Source organism: Petromyzon marinus, unplaced genomic scaffold (assembly GCF_048934315.1).
Source record: "Petromyzon marinus isolate PM22_M1 ecotype Great Lakes invasive population unplaced genomic scaffold, UKy_Petmar_22M1.pri1.0 PM_G_Scaffold_19, whole genome shotgun sequence".
NCBI classification, from domain to species: Eukaryota; Metazoa; Chordata; class Hyperoartia; order Petromyzontiformes; family Petromyzontidae; genus Petromyzon; species Petromyzon marinus.
The window spans coordinates 457,168-474,025 of record NW_027422750.1 but is presented as its reverse complement, the minus strand read 5'-3'; the positions used below and the strand labels follow the sequence as shown (position 1 = coordinate 474,025).

General features: G+C 40.6%; 1 protein-coding gene across 2 annotated transcripts; it reads right to left on the bottom strand.

Moving 5' to 3' along the window:
• Nucleotides 1-7,398: 7,398 nt before the first annotated feature.
• On the bottom strand, nt 7,399-16,159 carry LOC142912088 (speckle-type POZ protein-like). Of its 2 annotated transcripts, none has more exons than XM_076060386.1 (8): nt 16,050-16,159; nt 15,364-15,485; nt 15,042-15,193; nt 11,695-11,822; nt 10,734-10,911; nt 9,269-9,324; nt 8,719-8,841; nt 7,399-7,695 (listed from the first exon to the last, which is right to left on the bottom strand). In XM_076060386.1, the coding sequence occupies exons 1-8, from the start codon at nt 16,125-16,127 to the stop codon at nt 7,540-7,542; spliced, it is 993 nt and encodes a 330-aa protein (XP_075916501.1). In that variant the 5' UTR covers nt 16,128-16,159; the 3' UTR covers nt 7,399-7,539. The 2 variants fall into 2 exon arrangements, with proteins under 2 accessions (XP_075916501.1, XP_075916502.1); XM_076060387.1 differs by lacking the exon at nt 16,050-16,159 and adding an exon at nt 15,911-15,998 and having other exon boundaries at nt 7,400-7,695.
• Nucleotides 16,160-16,858: the final 699 nt, after the last annotated feature.

Below are 16,858 nucleotides of genomic sequence, written 5' to 3'. Positions count from 1 at the left end.
GATTTTGTGGGAAGTGAAAAGTGGGCCACATAAAGGTGTATCTACTGGCTTTACGAAACACCTGTTGTAGCCTATAGTTACCTGTGTACTAGAGGACAGCGAAAGAACGCGTCAACTCCTTGGTAGGTCGGTAAGCTGTACAATGTGGTTATTTATATAAGCATAGTGTCTATCTGTTGATTTGAGAGCTGGAATCGAGACATTCTTCCATATAAGCTGGTATGCTTGATTTGTCACATCGTGTTCCCTGAGATATCACAAATAGTGGCATCAAATGACTGCATCTAACAGAGAAATCCATGTTTAGAAGTCTGTCTCTTTCCTGTTTTATTTCCTCGTAATGATGAATATTTCAAATTTTCAGATTCAGGTTAATGTATCAAGATGCGTTAAAATTGTGGGGAAGATACGTGACCGTTAGTCATTATACCCTGGTCAATGCAGGTTGGTGAGGAAACTCACCCGACGTGGATAACCACACACCACTTGCACTCAGATGACCCCAACCACTCGGGACTCAAGCAGGTACACGGATAGCACCGGGAGGTCTTCATCCAGCTGTGGATTGATCGTGGTCAATGATGACATTCAATGTTTAAGGTGTAGTAGCGGTGCAATTGTTAGCGCAATGCACTATGAACCCAGCAGCGACTCAAGTTTGATTACTGATCACAGATGACATCAGTAGTGAGTGATATCTGAACTAATTCTGGGCACCTACCTGTCCTTCACCAATCCACACTGACCAATGTGGTGAATGATGGTCAAACAACCCCCATGGCAGAAACATCGTGGTGGAGGAATTTATCCAGCAGTGGATCGACAAAGGTCTTCACATTTAAATAAAATGTTTAGTGCCAAGTGATTGGACTACACATTTTAATTCTAGATTTAAAGCTTTCGTGACTGCTAGGATCCATACTCTTTGGTTCTATTGGGTAAAGTCAGCGCTGTCCTCCAGACAGTCTCGTCCCTTCACCTGATGAAGGCCGCTTGTGTTGTGGCCGAAACGTCGTGATTTTTTGTTATGTTATTTTCACTTACGTGACTTTACCCAATAGAACCAAAGAGTACTACACATTTTACCCAGCAGAATGGCAGTAATTGTCGCACGCGCAAAACGAAATCGTCTCGCAAGTTCACAGTGTCATATTGTGCGTCTTCATTCTTTGTGCCGTCTGCCTTTTGCTCAGGCCAAGCGCGACATCCCGTGTAGTCACGGTGCTGTCACTGATCACCAATCGATTATATAATTACTGCACCTGAATGAGTTAAATGAAGACGTCACCCTGCTGCTGCTCTATTTAAGACCGGGAGCAAGTGAGGGCTTTACCATTCTGGCGAATTGCCCGATGATGCTGGATGTAATTACCAGCAAAACGTCGTATTCAAACTGTAAATGTTGTGGATTCACTCTTCAACACACCGGTGGGCTGATGTAGTGAAACTCTTTTGTCAACGTGACACTTTTTTTGCTGATTGGCCGTGTCGGGTGGTGGAGGGTTACGACACATTTATAAATAACGCGATCTAACCCAAAAACCTTTATTATGAATAACGACACTAATTACACAATAACTAGCTACGTGACCACCAGGCTAACTACACTAATTACACCGTAACTAGCTACATAACCACCAGGCTAACTACACTAATTAAACCGTAACTAGCTACATAACCACCAGGCTAACTACACTAATTACACCGTAACTAGCTACGTAACCACCAGGCTAACTACACTAATTACACCGTAACTAGCTACGTGACCACCAGGCTAACGACACTAATTACACAGTAACTAGCTACGTAACCACCAGGCTAACTACACTAATTACACCGTAACTAGCTACGTAACCACCAGGCTAACTACACTAATTACACCGTAACTAGCTACGTGACCACCAGGCTAACTACACTAATTACACCGTAACTAGCTACGTGACCACCAGGCTAACTACACTAATTACACCGTAACTAGCTACGTCACCACCAGGCTAACTACACTAATTACACTGTAACTAGCTACGTAACCACCAGGCTAACTACACTAATTACACCGTAACTAGCTACGTAACCACCAGGCTAACTACACTAATTACACCGTAACTAGCTACGTGACCACCATGCTAACTACACTAATTACACCGTAACTAGCTACGTGACCACCAGGCTAACTACACTAATTACACCGTAACTACACTGGGAGTAGCTACAATGGACAGGACCCCAGCTTGGGTCCAAGTCCACGTGTTGGTGACTCTTCACGGACGTCGAATGTAGATCTTCAGGATGACAACAGCAACTCTGGGGACCCAGCTTATATCCTCCGTGGTCGTGGCTGGCCCCACCCTTGGCCACGACCACCTTCTAGAATCCTCGAGCAGGATCTCGCCCCGACACGTGACCACCCCTAGCCCCCCACTTGGGGACCCTGTGTAGACTTTACCAGTCACGTGTTCTCCGGGGTCAACCAGAGTGCCATGGCCTATAGTAACCCGATTCCATGGCTGACACTCTCACACCCCATCCTGTAGGGGTCGGCAATGCACACCTGAGCGTGGTGTCACTCAGCGCTATGACTCAGCGCTCACAGAGCCCCTCTAGGGCCAGCACGACACCCGCATACAAGTGGTGTCCGCGATGTGAGTACATCGCACGCCGTGCCTCTCTAGGGCCGGCATTACACAGTGACATCCACGATGTCACTATATACGTGGTGTCCACGATGTGAGTACATCGCACACCGTGCCCCTCTAGCGCCGGCATTACACAGTGACGTCTGCGATGTCAGTACATCTGCATTCCTCTTTCCATCCCAGAGTAACTCTCAGCATGCACCGCTTCACGCTTTTTTCCTAAATACTGTTCAGCTTTTGTTCCATGTTCTTGTTTGATAATTCTTATTTATCACTGGTGTTATGGTATAAGCCATGGTCCTTGTGTATTCTGTGCAACGGCATGGACCATAAATAGCTCGGCACACACCCGGCTTGTTGATGTCCAATTGAACGATGCAATGCGGTGGCACTGGAACCTTAAAGCAGAATCCAAAATCCTGGCTTCTCGAGTTGCCACGCATCACTTCCCCATCCATTTGCCTCAATACTGCAACTGTCCGGGAAGCACAGCAAATCGTGGAAAAACGAACGTCTCCCCATCCACTCGGATCTCAATACAGTCCCTCGCCAGCACTCGAGTCGAGCAAGCCTTTTTGGACCCACGCGCTTAACCTTCAACAACGTAACTTAAAACGTGATATTCTTGGGTCTTTCGGTAAAGTCACGTAGATAGGTTCAAAGAAAATAACAAAAAAACTACGACGTTTCGATCACAGCACAAGCAATCGTCATCAGGAGAGCAATCTTATTATCTCTGAGATCAGGGCTAGGCCAGCCCTGAACAAGATCCGTCGACTCGATCAAGTCACTCACATTTCTGAAGAGATGCCGCGACACTAAGGTAATACCGATCGCCTTCACACTGACATCTGCTGTTGTCACTTCTCCCAATGGTAAACGGATCTTGTTCAGGGCTGGCCTAGCCCTGATCTCAGGGATAATAAGATTGCTCTCCTGATGACGATTGCTTGTGCTGTGATCGAAACGTCGTAGTTTTTTTGTTATTTTCTTTGAACCTATCTACGTGACTTTACCGAAAGACCCAAGAATGTGAATTCCTGCAGTCACGAAAGCTTTAAGTCAACATTCAAGCGTGATTCTTGGAAATCCGAATGAAGTCCACAAGACACAAACACCTCATGAAATACCTGATGTAAAAGGTACCTGGCTTCGATCTTCCGTAAAGCTTACGGGCTACCCTAAACAACATCCGGTCGATGCACAAAAAAGGAAAATAAAAAAAAAACTCTCCAGTGTGCGACTGGGGTCACCCAGAACCATGGAACATATAACAATTCAATGCCCGATTCACAAACATAATGGAGGCATTACAGTGATACAATCTGCTACAGCTGACGCAGTCATCCGGCTCTACCATCTCAAAGAAACATTATTGTAGTTGCTACACGTCTGCACATACGAATAAGAGGTTTGTGAAACTTGAATCGATGTGGTCATGCTATATAAAGCTGCTGCACTGGCTGAAATTGTCAGTTTGTAATTATGCATATTGTTGTTGCAACGCGTTTTCTCAGTGGTCCGTGAACAGTACACATCGTGTTGAGTGACCAGAACGGCACGTACTGCCCCTTCGAGCTTAGTTGTTCCCCTAACTGATAAATGGAGGCTAATGAAAACACTGTTCGTACAGACGTGTCTAATGCCAGACAAGACATTGATGTATGGCACCAATTACCGCAAATGCGAGCTGTTACCTGAGCAAAATGTAACCAAGCAAAAATTACATTTAAAATGAATAAATCCAACACTCAGTTCAGCAGAAAATACTGAACGTATGATCACCAAAAATAGAATGCGACTTCTAGATTTGAAGCTTTCGTGACTGCAAGGATGAAATTGTCAGTTTGTATTTATGCATGTTGTTGTTGCGTTGCAACAACAACATGCATAGTGGTATTCCAAACTCCCAGGGTGGTGTATTATCATCTTGTGCTACTTCCAAGCTTTGTCAGTGGTGCGTTTCATGCTAATTTCCTTTGTCAGAGCGTTTGCTGTTTGCCCCCTCACAGCTTAAAGGGAGGCGACCAGCGCTTGGCTTTCTTCACTCCAACGCTGCCCGCTGGACAGGTTGGTCCCTTCACCTGATGAAGGCCGCTTGTGTTGTGGCCGAAACTTCGTTATTTTTGTTTATTTAATGTTATTACCTACGTGACTTTACCGAATAGAACCAAAGAGTAAGAATGCCACTTATAATTATACACATTAAACAGGATGTAATTGAATGGAGTGGTGGCACTAGGAAACTGACGAAACAACCAGTTCAATTCCCAGCCACAGTTAACATCAGTGGGTGAAGAATGACCGACATGGTGTGGTGAGGCCTTCGTTTAAGCAGTGGGTTGACAAAACGCTGTAAATGATGAACAGTGAACACATTACAATTCTCCAGTGAACTGTTTATCAACACATGGTAAACATGCCTTTAAAAGTGGCAGGGCTCCAAAATACAACTTGTTAAAATGTTGTTGGGTGTCAATTGAAATTTGACATATCCACATATCTGTAACATTCCCAGAGTAAAGAACATGACAACTTAAACTGGACATATTTCCAGGTACATTAATGTTTATTCAACTTTTAAATACACTGCAAAATAGATTCAAAGCTTTCGTGACTGCAGGAATGACTCTTTGGTTCTTTCGGGTAAAGTGTAGTGATTTCTTTCGACGAGACTTTACCGAAAAAAAAGTGTAACACTGCAAAATGTCATGAATGAAAATATTAACATCAAAAACAATTTTAATGAAAAAAATGTGGAATAAGTGGTGCAGAGCTAAAAGCAGCTTTTTTTTCTTACATCCAAATACTGATTTATAGAAGAGATCAGATAACGGTAATATATTTACCATATGAAAAGGGTTTATATTGCCATTTATAATGCAAATAAATTTAGAAAACACGTAATTTACAAGAATGGTTCATTTTGCAATTCCAATCATCTGCTGACAATTCATTGTAAAAGGGCCTTACAAAACATTTATATTACATCCAAAACAGTATTATCTGTAATGGAAAAAAAGGTCAAACATTGGGGCACTATACCGCATTACTAGCTTCAAGTTTATATTTTGTATTACAATTGTAGCAAAATTTTTAAACTAAACCAATTAACATATTTTCATCTCTGAATATGCAAAAAAACTCGTGGGAAGAACCCAAAACTGTCTTGCATGCAATCACACTTTTTCAAAACACACTTTTTACAAAGACCATATTATTATTTCTGCAATTAGATATATTTTTGGCAGTTACAGTATGTCCATTTCCAATAAACATTTACATTTGGCGCAAAGTATTTTTAATTTCGGAAGTCATACAAGGCAACAATTTGAAGAGTACATTATCGGTAACTGCCTGATACATTTCAGGGTTCAATTAGTCCACCGCACCTCCAACATTCTCGTCGTTTGCATTTGTTCATATCCCAACACATTGCATTAGATTGTAATATTCTTAAAATCGACTCAAATCCATGACACTGCTCATTTGTTGTACTTTCATATTATATCCTGCAGCTTTGAATATTATTTAAATCTGTGCTTCCAAATCTATGTGTGTAATCCTTCAAAGCTTATGCAATTTTATGTACAATTTAATTTTAAGTGAGAGGTTACGTAAAACAGCGCTGATGCAAAAATTATGGTCCTTCCAATCACGTAAAACTCTGGGTTGACATGATGCTACGAGTTGGTAATAGATGAAATTCATAATAAAAACAAATCATTACAATATAATACGAAACAAAACTTAGAAAACAGCACATCTTGTTTCCGTGAATACAAACTACTAAATTGATGGACATAAGATTTACTTTTGTTGTAAGTCAAAAACCTTTGGGTCATACATGAAAGCCCATACGAGCAAAAAAGTGAAATGTTATCAACTGCGTAACATGGCCAAATTGATGCTGTGCCTTGCCTTTTCTTACACCGAGCACTCCATCCATGCTTCGTTATACGCAGGATACACGACTGCAATATTATCTTTGTCAGTCTTCAAACTCGCGCAATCATAGTACTCCTGTTCTAGTCAATGCATAAGCTGTCTGTGCAATGAAAAATCAATCTGAAAAGTTTACCTCTTGAATTAAGGCCTTATATGGCTTGGCACATTCTTATCTTTCACAACTGGTTCCCTATACCACTATCTGTAACCTTGAGTACACAGACACTGGACGAATACTCATCCTTCACGTTAAGGTAGACATTGCAGGGTTTTAGACCATTGTTTTTGCTTAACTAAACAATTGAACCAAATTGTCCTGCCACCTAGGGACAATCACATCGAACGTTTTATTTTACACTCTCTCAATTGGGATATGTCGTGGTGTTTATTAGGTTGTAGTTTTCCACTTTTTCTACATATATACTTGTTTATAGAGTTGTAGATGTATAGATGTAACACTATATTACATGGTAAAGTGAATTTGGCCACCTTTTTGTGAAAGTAAACATATTTGCTTAAATTAACATTATTTTCAAAGCAGAGGAAAGTTGGTAGTCTGATGCAAAGTCTTCACGGTTGTTTGCATGGAGGCCACAGGTAAATAACCGCACCGTGCAGCCAAAGATTTCCTGGTCATAGATGTTCTTTGCCTGCCACCGTTAAGTCTGTTTGAGACGCTTGCATGGAGGTCCCAGCTGTGGAGACTGGGCCGTGGCCAAGGCACGGAAAGCATCCGCAACCAGGTGAGGGCGAGACAGAACCATGGACTTCCAGCCCGCCGTCTCCATTACGTCCATCGCATGACTGCAAGTACAAGTCAGGGTTAAGCGAGCTCCTAATAAGCAGTGTCTATAAGGATTGGGGCAAACGGTTAGTCTCCATTAAAAGGGACTGTAATGCAAATTGCCAGGTAACATCATCAATGTTACGCAGCTCAGTGACAGTCACACTCTCACTAGACTTGCCTGTTTATTATGAAGTCAATGGCCCGGGCCTTCAACTGCTCTGCACTGTGCAAATCGGCGAAGATCAAAGTCTCTACAACATTTTCCACCGACAAGTTTGTGCATAGTGCCTCCTCGCACATCACCTTCAACCTCTCTAATGCATACTTGAGAAAAGTAAAAACAAAGTGCAATTTCAGTATTAAGAACACTATTTTCTCTACCTATTTCGCTTGTATAACATTCCCTCACCCCATGAACTACTTTATAAACGCAGTATATAGCAGTCAAATGTTTGAGAATTTTCTTAAAACATGGCATCAACCTTTCAGCATATTTATGTTTTAAGTCATGTATTTATTGATCTCTACTATAATTAGGGGTCCTTGTCCTAAACTTTATTATATTGGTTACAAAGTCATGCAAATTACAAAGGAGGTGAGATGTTGTTTTCCAAGAGCTTAAAGAGTTTGGTTGTTAAGCTGATAAACAATGCAACTGCAAGCCACCATATTTCAACTCTAGCATAATATTAAACTTTAATGAACAAAGCTTGAACATGTGACTTTATACGATTTGTATTCTTATTTCATTACAATCGCTTTAGGAACTATTGAATATGATGTTCCAGAAGGGAGAGTAATGACTCTTAACTGATTATCTGGCAGATCTTCAGGAACAGCAGGATATCCGTTTCCTTAATAAAAGTATATTTGTTCCAATTTATTTCTATACAGCCATGCCATATCAAACAATCTTTTAAAACACTTCCCTTTATTTTATTACTAATTGTATCAATTGTTAATGTGATTAACAAAAAACCCTCAATACAAGAACACACAGCCAAATGGTTGCACTTAGGATAAAAATGCTGCATGTGAATGCACTTCAATGCACACGTACTAGCCTCTAGCATGGACTAATACCAGTTTGACATTCAATTCAATTGTGAAATTGCATGACAATTTATATTTTTTGTTGAAAATTCAATCATCTCCCAGGACATCAATTCCAAAACCTGAAAGCACTAATGTGAACGTCTACATCATATACATTTGCTATTCATATTATTTGTGACACGGGCTTTAGAAAAGACCTAAATGCTGTTTTAATTTCACTTGCGACCTACAACTGCATACCGATACATCACAAGGTGGTGCGATCTCATGTTAATATTTTAAGCGTGTAACCTTGTCAGCAGCGGCCAGCAGCTCATCAGCCATCTTCTCCAGGTTTGGAGCCCTTCCCGTATAGACAAAACTCATCATTTCCTTGAACACGTCAGGCTCCATATCATTAATCTCCACTCGATTCTGCAAGGTAGCAACACAATATATTCAAATTAACTTCGGCATATATTGGGAGACGAAAATATAGCATTAAATTAAATAAACATCCTTTATATCTACACAACACATGTAAAGTGGCTCCATTCAAGTTGTATTCAACTTGCCGATGACTATTTATTGCGCGTAATAAATCCATTCTTGACACACATGCAATGGCCTTCTGTGAAATGTTGTATAAAAAATAGCTATAAAATACAATCTAACATTCCCTCGGAATGAATACTTTTTGATAATAAACGTGCAATGCGCCAAAAGAGTTACTAGGGTAATAGTTCAACATTTGACAGCACTCTCAAGAGATACTTATCAACCGATCCATTGTGACAAATGCACCTTGGAAATGTATGATCACAGTATTAATGTGCTGTATTAAGATTGCATTTAAAGATACCTTTTTGCTCTCTTCCATTTCATGTTCAAACATAGCATTAAAAACAAGTGACCGACCTGAAAAAGGTAAAGCAACTGTTAACAAATAGAGTAAAACCTTGGATTGCGAGAATAATTTGTTCCGGAAACGTGTTTGTAATCCAAAGCACTCGTATATCAAAGCACTCGTATATCAGTTGTGATCACGTGACGCTCGGCAGACAAAGCGTATACGTACTACTCGTATTGCAAAACCTCACTCGTTTATCAAATTAATATTTATTAAAAAAATTTGCTCGTCTTGCAAAACACTTGCAGACCAAGTTACTCGCAATTCAAGGTTTTACTGTACAGTGAATTGGAAAAACACCAGAATGTGGTACAGACACATTTAGATGTTATATCTAGAGATCAAATAATCTAGATACAAAAGAGGTAAAATCCAGATCCATATTTTATTTCATATGGCATATCCATTACAGATTTGTCAAACATGGACGCAAATAAATGTCCAAATTAGAGGCTCAAAACCTACACCATAACTGCATTGTGAAAAATGAATTCCTGCACAACAACGATATAGTGAAGTAAATAAAAACGGAATAAAAACTTTAGCAACAGGCTAATTAAATATGTTCATCTCTCACACAATACAATATTACATTTATATATGTAGTGACATCGCGAATGTCACTGTGTAATGCCGGCTATAGAGAGGCACGGCGTGCGATGTATTAACATCGCGGGCACCACGTGGATGTGGGTGCAGTACCGGCCCGAGAGGGGCATGGTGAGCGCTGTCTGACAGTGCTGAGTGGCACCACGCTCTGCGTGGGGTGCCGACCCCTACAGGATAGGGTGTGAGAGTGCTGGCCATGGGAATGGGGTTACCAAGGGCCATGGCACTTGACCACGAAGGACACGTGACCGGTAAAGTGTACACAGGGCCCCCAGGTGGGGGCTAGGGGTGGTCACGTGTCAGGGCCGGGAACCCGCTAGAGGATTCCAGAAGGTGGTCGTGGCCAAGGGCGGAGCCACCCCCGCCACAGAGGATAAAAGCCGGGTCCCTGAGAGGGACCGGCTGCTGTTGTTCATCCTGAAGAATCTACGTCCTACAAGAGTCACCAACACGTGGACCCAGACCCCGGCCAGGGTCCGGTCCGTCGTAGCTAATTCCCGTGTAATTAGTGTAGATAGCCTGGTGGTCCACCACCATAGGTTGTTCATGTGTTACGGGGTAGTACCCCGTGTGTCGGTTGAAGAAGTGCGTCTGTGACTCAGTTGAATTCATTACACATATTTACTGATGTATCCTTTAACAAAAAGCATTACAAATTGACGTAAGCATTTGCCAGTGTAAGTTAATAAAATTCAGTGTAAAACAGGAAATGGCTGTAGTTGATTACCCCAAACTAATTACAGTATCATTAATTATATGGTTCTATTGTACACTAAACGACGCATGTGTTGCTTGTTGTGGCACAGACCTGCCAATACGGCCTTGTGTGCTTTAAACTCCTGGCCACCAACACGAAGCAGGCAGTCAGTGAAGCGGGAATTGTCCCAGATCTCCCCGAAGTCAACTGCCAGCCGGCAATCTGGCACTATCAATGTACTCATGCTGGATTGACCAGAAATGTTCACGGAATCCTGCACCACACTAACCTGCATAGACATCAACCAGCTTTGAGAAGGCATTTGATGATTTTTTTTTACAAATCCTCACTTAACTACACATTTTGCATGAAGATGTAGGCTTTGGTTCAATCAAGCAAGCAAATCTGCACAGACATCCTATATCAGAACAAGTGTTGTGAATAATGCCAAAATAGAGGTCCGTGAAATGTTTTTCATATTAATCAATTTTCATTCTATATTTTTGTCAAGTTATTTTACACTGTATAAACAGTTTAAACAGGTAGTGAGGCCCCTAATTATGGGTTCTGCACAACAACAGAGGAAGTGAACAGCCCTTCTTGATGTGCTTCCTTTCATTATCAAAAATGCTTGTATTTTGTAAAGTATTTTAAAGATAAAAAATATAAATCTGGCTGATTAAAAGGACCCCCCTAAGGACAAGAAACATTTACATCAAACTGGCTGATGTCCGAGAATAGGAAAAGGAATTCATGTGGCGACATTTAAACAAAACACTTTATGTAATACCTGACATTCTAGTTTATAAAAATGTCAAGGTTTAAATATAAACACTATCCAGAGGGAGAAAATCTAAAAAAAATACGCTTGATTATTTAATTGTTGTGCTATGTTAACTCTAGCACCAGTGGAGGAAAAACGTGCTTGTAAAACTCATGTTAACAATTTCCTTGTATGGAACAGGGAAAGTAATTATTACAATCTTCAATTAAGTAGAATATTGACTCCAACTGTGCAATTGTAATGACTAAAATAGAAAATTACACATTAGCTGCAGCATGTCATACTTACTTCACCAAATAGTGTCAGTTTGTTATCTGGAAGCAAGCTATTAGATTCATCAAGCAAAAAATTTCTTCGAATGAATTTTTTAAATCCCCAGTCTTTTCCTTGGAAAAAGCGGTATGCTCGCGGGCTCTCTGTAAAAAAAGATTTCAAACAATACTCACCAGTTCTTACAATAAACTGTGGTAATTTCATGTAATGGGAAAAAAAAACTTAATTCTATTTTCAAAGTGTAAAGACAGCAATGTATTCTAAAGCCCTGCGCCACGGTGGCAGTCAACTACCTCGCCTGGTATATAGGTCATGGGTTCGATCTCAACCCTGATGCCTGTATATTTGGAATCAGCATGTTCTCCTTGTGGTTGCATGTATTTTTATCCATGTCTTCCGGTTTTTCCCTCCATATTTATAAAAATCCAGAGTATTTGGCTGCTATACATTTCCACACAATAAGCCATCTCGTTAAGCTATCGTTTGTGGCCGGGGCACTTCTGAAAAAGAGCTATGTACAGTGAGGGAAAAAAGTATTTGATTCCCTGCTGATTTTGTACGTTTGCCCACTGACAAAGAAATGATCAGTCTATCATTTTAATGGTAGGTTTATTTGAACAGCGAGAGACAGAAAAACAACAAAATTCAGAAAAACGCATGTCAAAAATGTTATAAATTGATTTGCATTTTAATGAGGGAAATAAGTATTTGACCCCTCTGCAAAACATGACCTAGTACTTGGTGGCAAAACCCTTGTTGGCAATCACAGAGGTCAGACGTTTCTTGTAGTTGGCCACCTGGTTTGCACACATCTCAGGAGGGATTTTGTCCCACTCCTCTTTGCAGATCTTCTCCAAGTCATTAAGATTTCGAGGCTGACGTTTGGCAACTCGAACTTTCAGCTCCCTCCAGATTTCCTATGGGATTAAGGTCTGGAGACTGGCTAGGCCACCCCAGGACCTTAATGTGCTTCTTCTTGAGCCACTCCTTTGTTGCCTTGGCCATGTGTTTTGGGTTATTGTCATGCTGGAATACCCATACAGGACCCATTTTCAATGCCCTGGCTGAGGGAAGGAGGTTCTCACCCAAGATTTGACGGTACATGGCCCCGTCCATTTTCCCTTTGATGCGGTGAAGTTGTCCCGTCCCCTTAGCAGAAAAACACCCCCAAAGCATAATGTTTACACCTCCATGTTTGACAGTGGGGATGGTGTTCTTGGGGTCATAGGCAGCATTCCTCCTCCTCCTCCAAACACGGCGAGTTGAGTTGATGCCAAAGAGGTCCATTTTGGTCTCATCTGACCACAACACTTTCACCCAGTTGTCCTCTGAATCACTCAGATGTTCATTGGCAAGCTTCAGACAGGCATGTATATGTACTTTGTTTTGCAGGGGGACCTTGCGGGCGCTGCAGGATTTCAGTCCTTCACGGCGTAGTGTGTTACCAATTGTTTTCTTGGTGACTATGGTCCCAGCTGCCTTGAGATCATTGACAAGATCCTCCCGTGTAGTTCTGTGCTGATTCCTCACCGTTCTCATGATCATTGCAACCCCACGAGGTGAGATCTTGCATGGGGCCCCAGACCGAGGGAGATTGACAGTTCTTTTGTGTTTCTTCCATTTGCGAATAATCGCACCAACTGTTGTCACCTTCTCACCAAGCTGCTTGGCAATGGTCTTGTAGCCCATTCCAGCCTTGTGTAGGTCTACAATCTTGTCCCTGACATCCTTGGAGAGCTCTTTGGTCTTGGCCATGGTGGAGAGTTTGGAATCTGATTGATTGCTTCTGTGGAAAGGTGTCTGTTATACAGGTAAGCTGAGATTAGGAGCACTCCCTTTAAGAGTGTGCTCCTAATCTCAGCTCGTTACCTGTATAAACGATACCTGGGAGCCAGAAATCTTTCTGATTGAGAGGGAGTCAAATACTTATTTCCCTCATTAAAATGCCAATCAATTTATACAATTTTTGACATGCGTTTTTCTGGATTTTGTTGTTGTTATTCTGTCTCTCACTGTTGAAATAAACCTACCATTAAAATTATAGACTGATCATTTCTTTGTTAGTGGGCAAACGTACAAAATCAGCAGGGCATCAAATACTTTTTTCCCACACTGTAGCTCAGTGGGCCTTGCCTGGTAAAATAAAAATAGTTCAGTTTAGCTTTTAACTTCAAGGTAGATGAAAATCAGACCTGGATTTAAGTGTATGAAGATATAGTTCATATGGATTAGTTGAATGTGTTTGTGTATTAATAATGCTTGTCTTTGTAAACATGGTTGTGTGACGTGAGTTACATGTTAACATTACCAAAGACAACACCAAAGCAAATAATAAGAAAAAAACATGAAAGTTTAAAACAAAAAGATAGCTTTAGACTCTCAGAAACATGTTAATAGCCTTAGCAAAGCACAGTAAATGTATGTATGTCATCACTTAAAATAGTTATCGCGCATTGAAAGAGTATCCTGAAAGTAATAAGGCAATTATAAAACAAACAATATGAACCACTAAAGCAAGGTAAAAGAGAAGTGTGAAATGGGATGAAAATGCCAACCTTTGTAAAACCACCAGAAATGAATACAAAAATGGATGAGAATACAAACAAAAATAATGAAGTTGTAATAAACAGTGAGTGCAAGCAGAAAAAAATAAAGCCGTCACTTGATAAATTACAATGGAATAACACATGGTGAAGATTGTAAAACTAGGAAAAGAAATGTCCGTGAATGACAATGTCCAGGTACACTAAGCAAAATAAAATAATTATTGGAGGGTCAATATCATGGAAAACACTAAAAATATGCATAATGGCAACTTCTGAAGGTGGAACAGGATCAAGAGCACTTTTGGAATATGAATTTGATAATGAAAAGTTGCAATGTGCTACAGGATGAAAGATTCCAATCTAGTGCATATTACCTACTATGAAACACTGATTACAAATAGAAACACTGACAAATGGAACAAAACCAAAAAGTACGCAAAGCGTGGAGAGAAGTATGTTGAGAATTACAGTGAGAAACTGAAAGAGGAACACGTTGGTCAAATCAAAACGGCAAATTAGAGACAACATATTGACTGTTGTAAATATAGATTGGGCTTGGACAGGACACATCGCTAAATGGGATGGTTGATGGATGAGACTAGTGGTCGAATAGGAAGAAAAGTAGAGTACATGCCCAAGACGATGTCAAACGTAGACAAGGAGATATTAGATCAGCTCATGTGAAGGATGAGGGATGGTGTTCGGAAGGTTTATACAATGTTTCAAGCAGTCGATAAATAATGGCTGATTATGATATAATCCTGTTACCAAATACACATATGACGTGAATTGATACTTAAATACAAGTAGTTTCACCCATAGCCTTGGTTTCCTCTCCCTTGGCATTAAGAATAGAAACCTTGAACTTGGCGTAGACTTCACTCTTGGGACAGCTGACCAATAACAAGTACAACGATAGGTAATCTTTACTCTCTTCGTCAAGACCCTTGGGGTGTATGCGTAGGCACCTGATTGAACATATAAACAAGACATATTAGGTGTGTATGTACGCGCAGACTACATTGCTAAAACAATATAGTATGAACTAAAACATGCACTATGCAAAATTGTTCTAGTAAAGCACCTCCGTGAGCATTGTGATTTTTTAATGTCATAAAATAGCCAGAATTTACTGTACCATTTCAATGTATCATTGGTGCCTGCTGAAAATGTAGAACTCTTGAGAACTTGGCCCATTTCTTCACGACAGAAGCTGAAATTGTTGATGGTCCACATATAAGAGAACTTTACAACCTTAACCTGAAATACACGAGCACATAACAGCTATAAAGCTCATTCATTACCATAAATACATGACCATTGACAAACCCTCAAGTATTTCACCCACACATCTGAATATTGTGCTCAAAAACACAAACTGCCTATAAGGAAAAAAACATTACTGTACATGAAAGGGTCTTATTAGTGTTCTGGGATTACCTTGCATGTTCATTACTGCACAGCGTTAACACAACAAGTCTCAACATGTCATAGATTAGAGTGTGCAATAAAAGGCCTTTTTATTTTTTTTATTTGATAAAAACTGCTGCCCCTTTTGTAAAAATACACTACCAGTCAAAATCAGAGACAATTATCTAGTATAATGTTGTTAGTGCAATTCTATGAACTTTGCAATCTGATGTACAAAAATAGCCTGTACAATGATAATCCATAATTGCACTTACACATAATTATGAAACCATTTTGGATGGCTTTGCGATGAACAAAAAACGTGTAAAAGTTAAATGCATTAGCCATGCGCATACTTTGACCGGCACAAGACGGAGACCCGTTGAATGTGATTGGCCACAGGGGAACAGGTACCTGTGTGTAGCACCAGCTTTCTGCGATGGGCGCATTGGACATTTCAGACGGAGGTGGGGGGCTCGGGGCCCTGGACATGTTTGCTTCGAATGCGAGGGAAGTGACATCATCAGGTGACATTAAGAGGGAAGTGACATCATGAGGTGACATTAAGCAGGAAGTGACATCATCAGGCGACATTAAGAAGGAAGTGACATCAGGCGATATTTAGACGGAAGTGACATCATCAGGTGACATTGAGAGGGGGGAAGTGACATCAATAGGCATCAATAAGAGGGAAGTGACATCATCAGGCGACATTAAGAGGGAAGTGACATCATCAGGCGATATTAAGAGGGAAGTGACATCATCAGGCGATATTAACAGGGAAGTGACATCATTAGGCGACATTAAGAGGTAAGTGACATCATCAGGCGACATTAAGAGGGAAGTGACATCATCAGTCAACATTAAGAGGGAAGTGACATCATTAGGCGACATTAAGAGGGAAGTGACATCATCAGGCGATATTAACATGTAAGTGACATCATCAGGCGATATTAACACGTAAGTGACTACGAGATTACGAGTTAAATGTTCTTGCTGTGGTTTTCACACCTGACGATGATTGCTTGTGTTGCGGTCGAAACGTCGTAAGAATTTTATTGTTTTATATATTTTTTTATTATTTTATTGTTTCCCTTCTACGTGGTGACTTTACCGAAAGAACAAAGAATATGAATCGCCGCAGTCACGAAAGATTTAAATAATTAAATAAAATTGCAAGAGATTGATTATTCGTGCAAAAGAGCGTCGCGTAACCGATCACT

Excerpts from the sequence above, each read along its gene's own strand:
- LOC142912088 (XM_076060386.1), bottom strand. The coding sequence starts at position 16,127 with ATGTCCAGGGCCCCGAGCCCCCCACCTCCGTCTGAAATGTCCAATGCG. Across the intron at positions 9,325-10,733 it reads ACACAAGGCCGTATTGGCAG|GTCGGTCACTTGTTTTTAAT; the intron begins GTCTGTGCCACA and ends TACCTTTTTCAG. Across the intron at positions 8,842-9,268 it reads AAATGGAAGAGAGCAAAAAG|AATCGAGTGGAGATTAATGA; the intron begins GTATCTTTAAAT and ends GCTACCTTGCAG.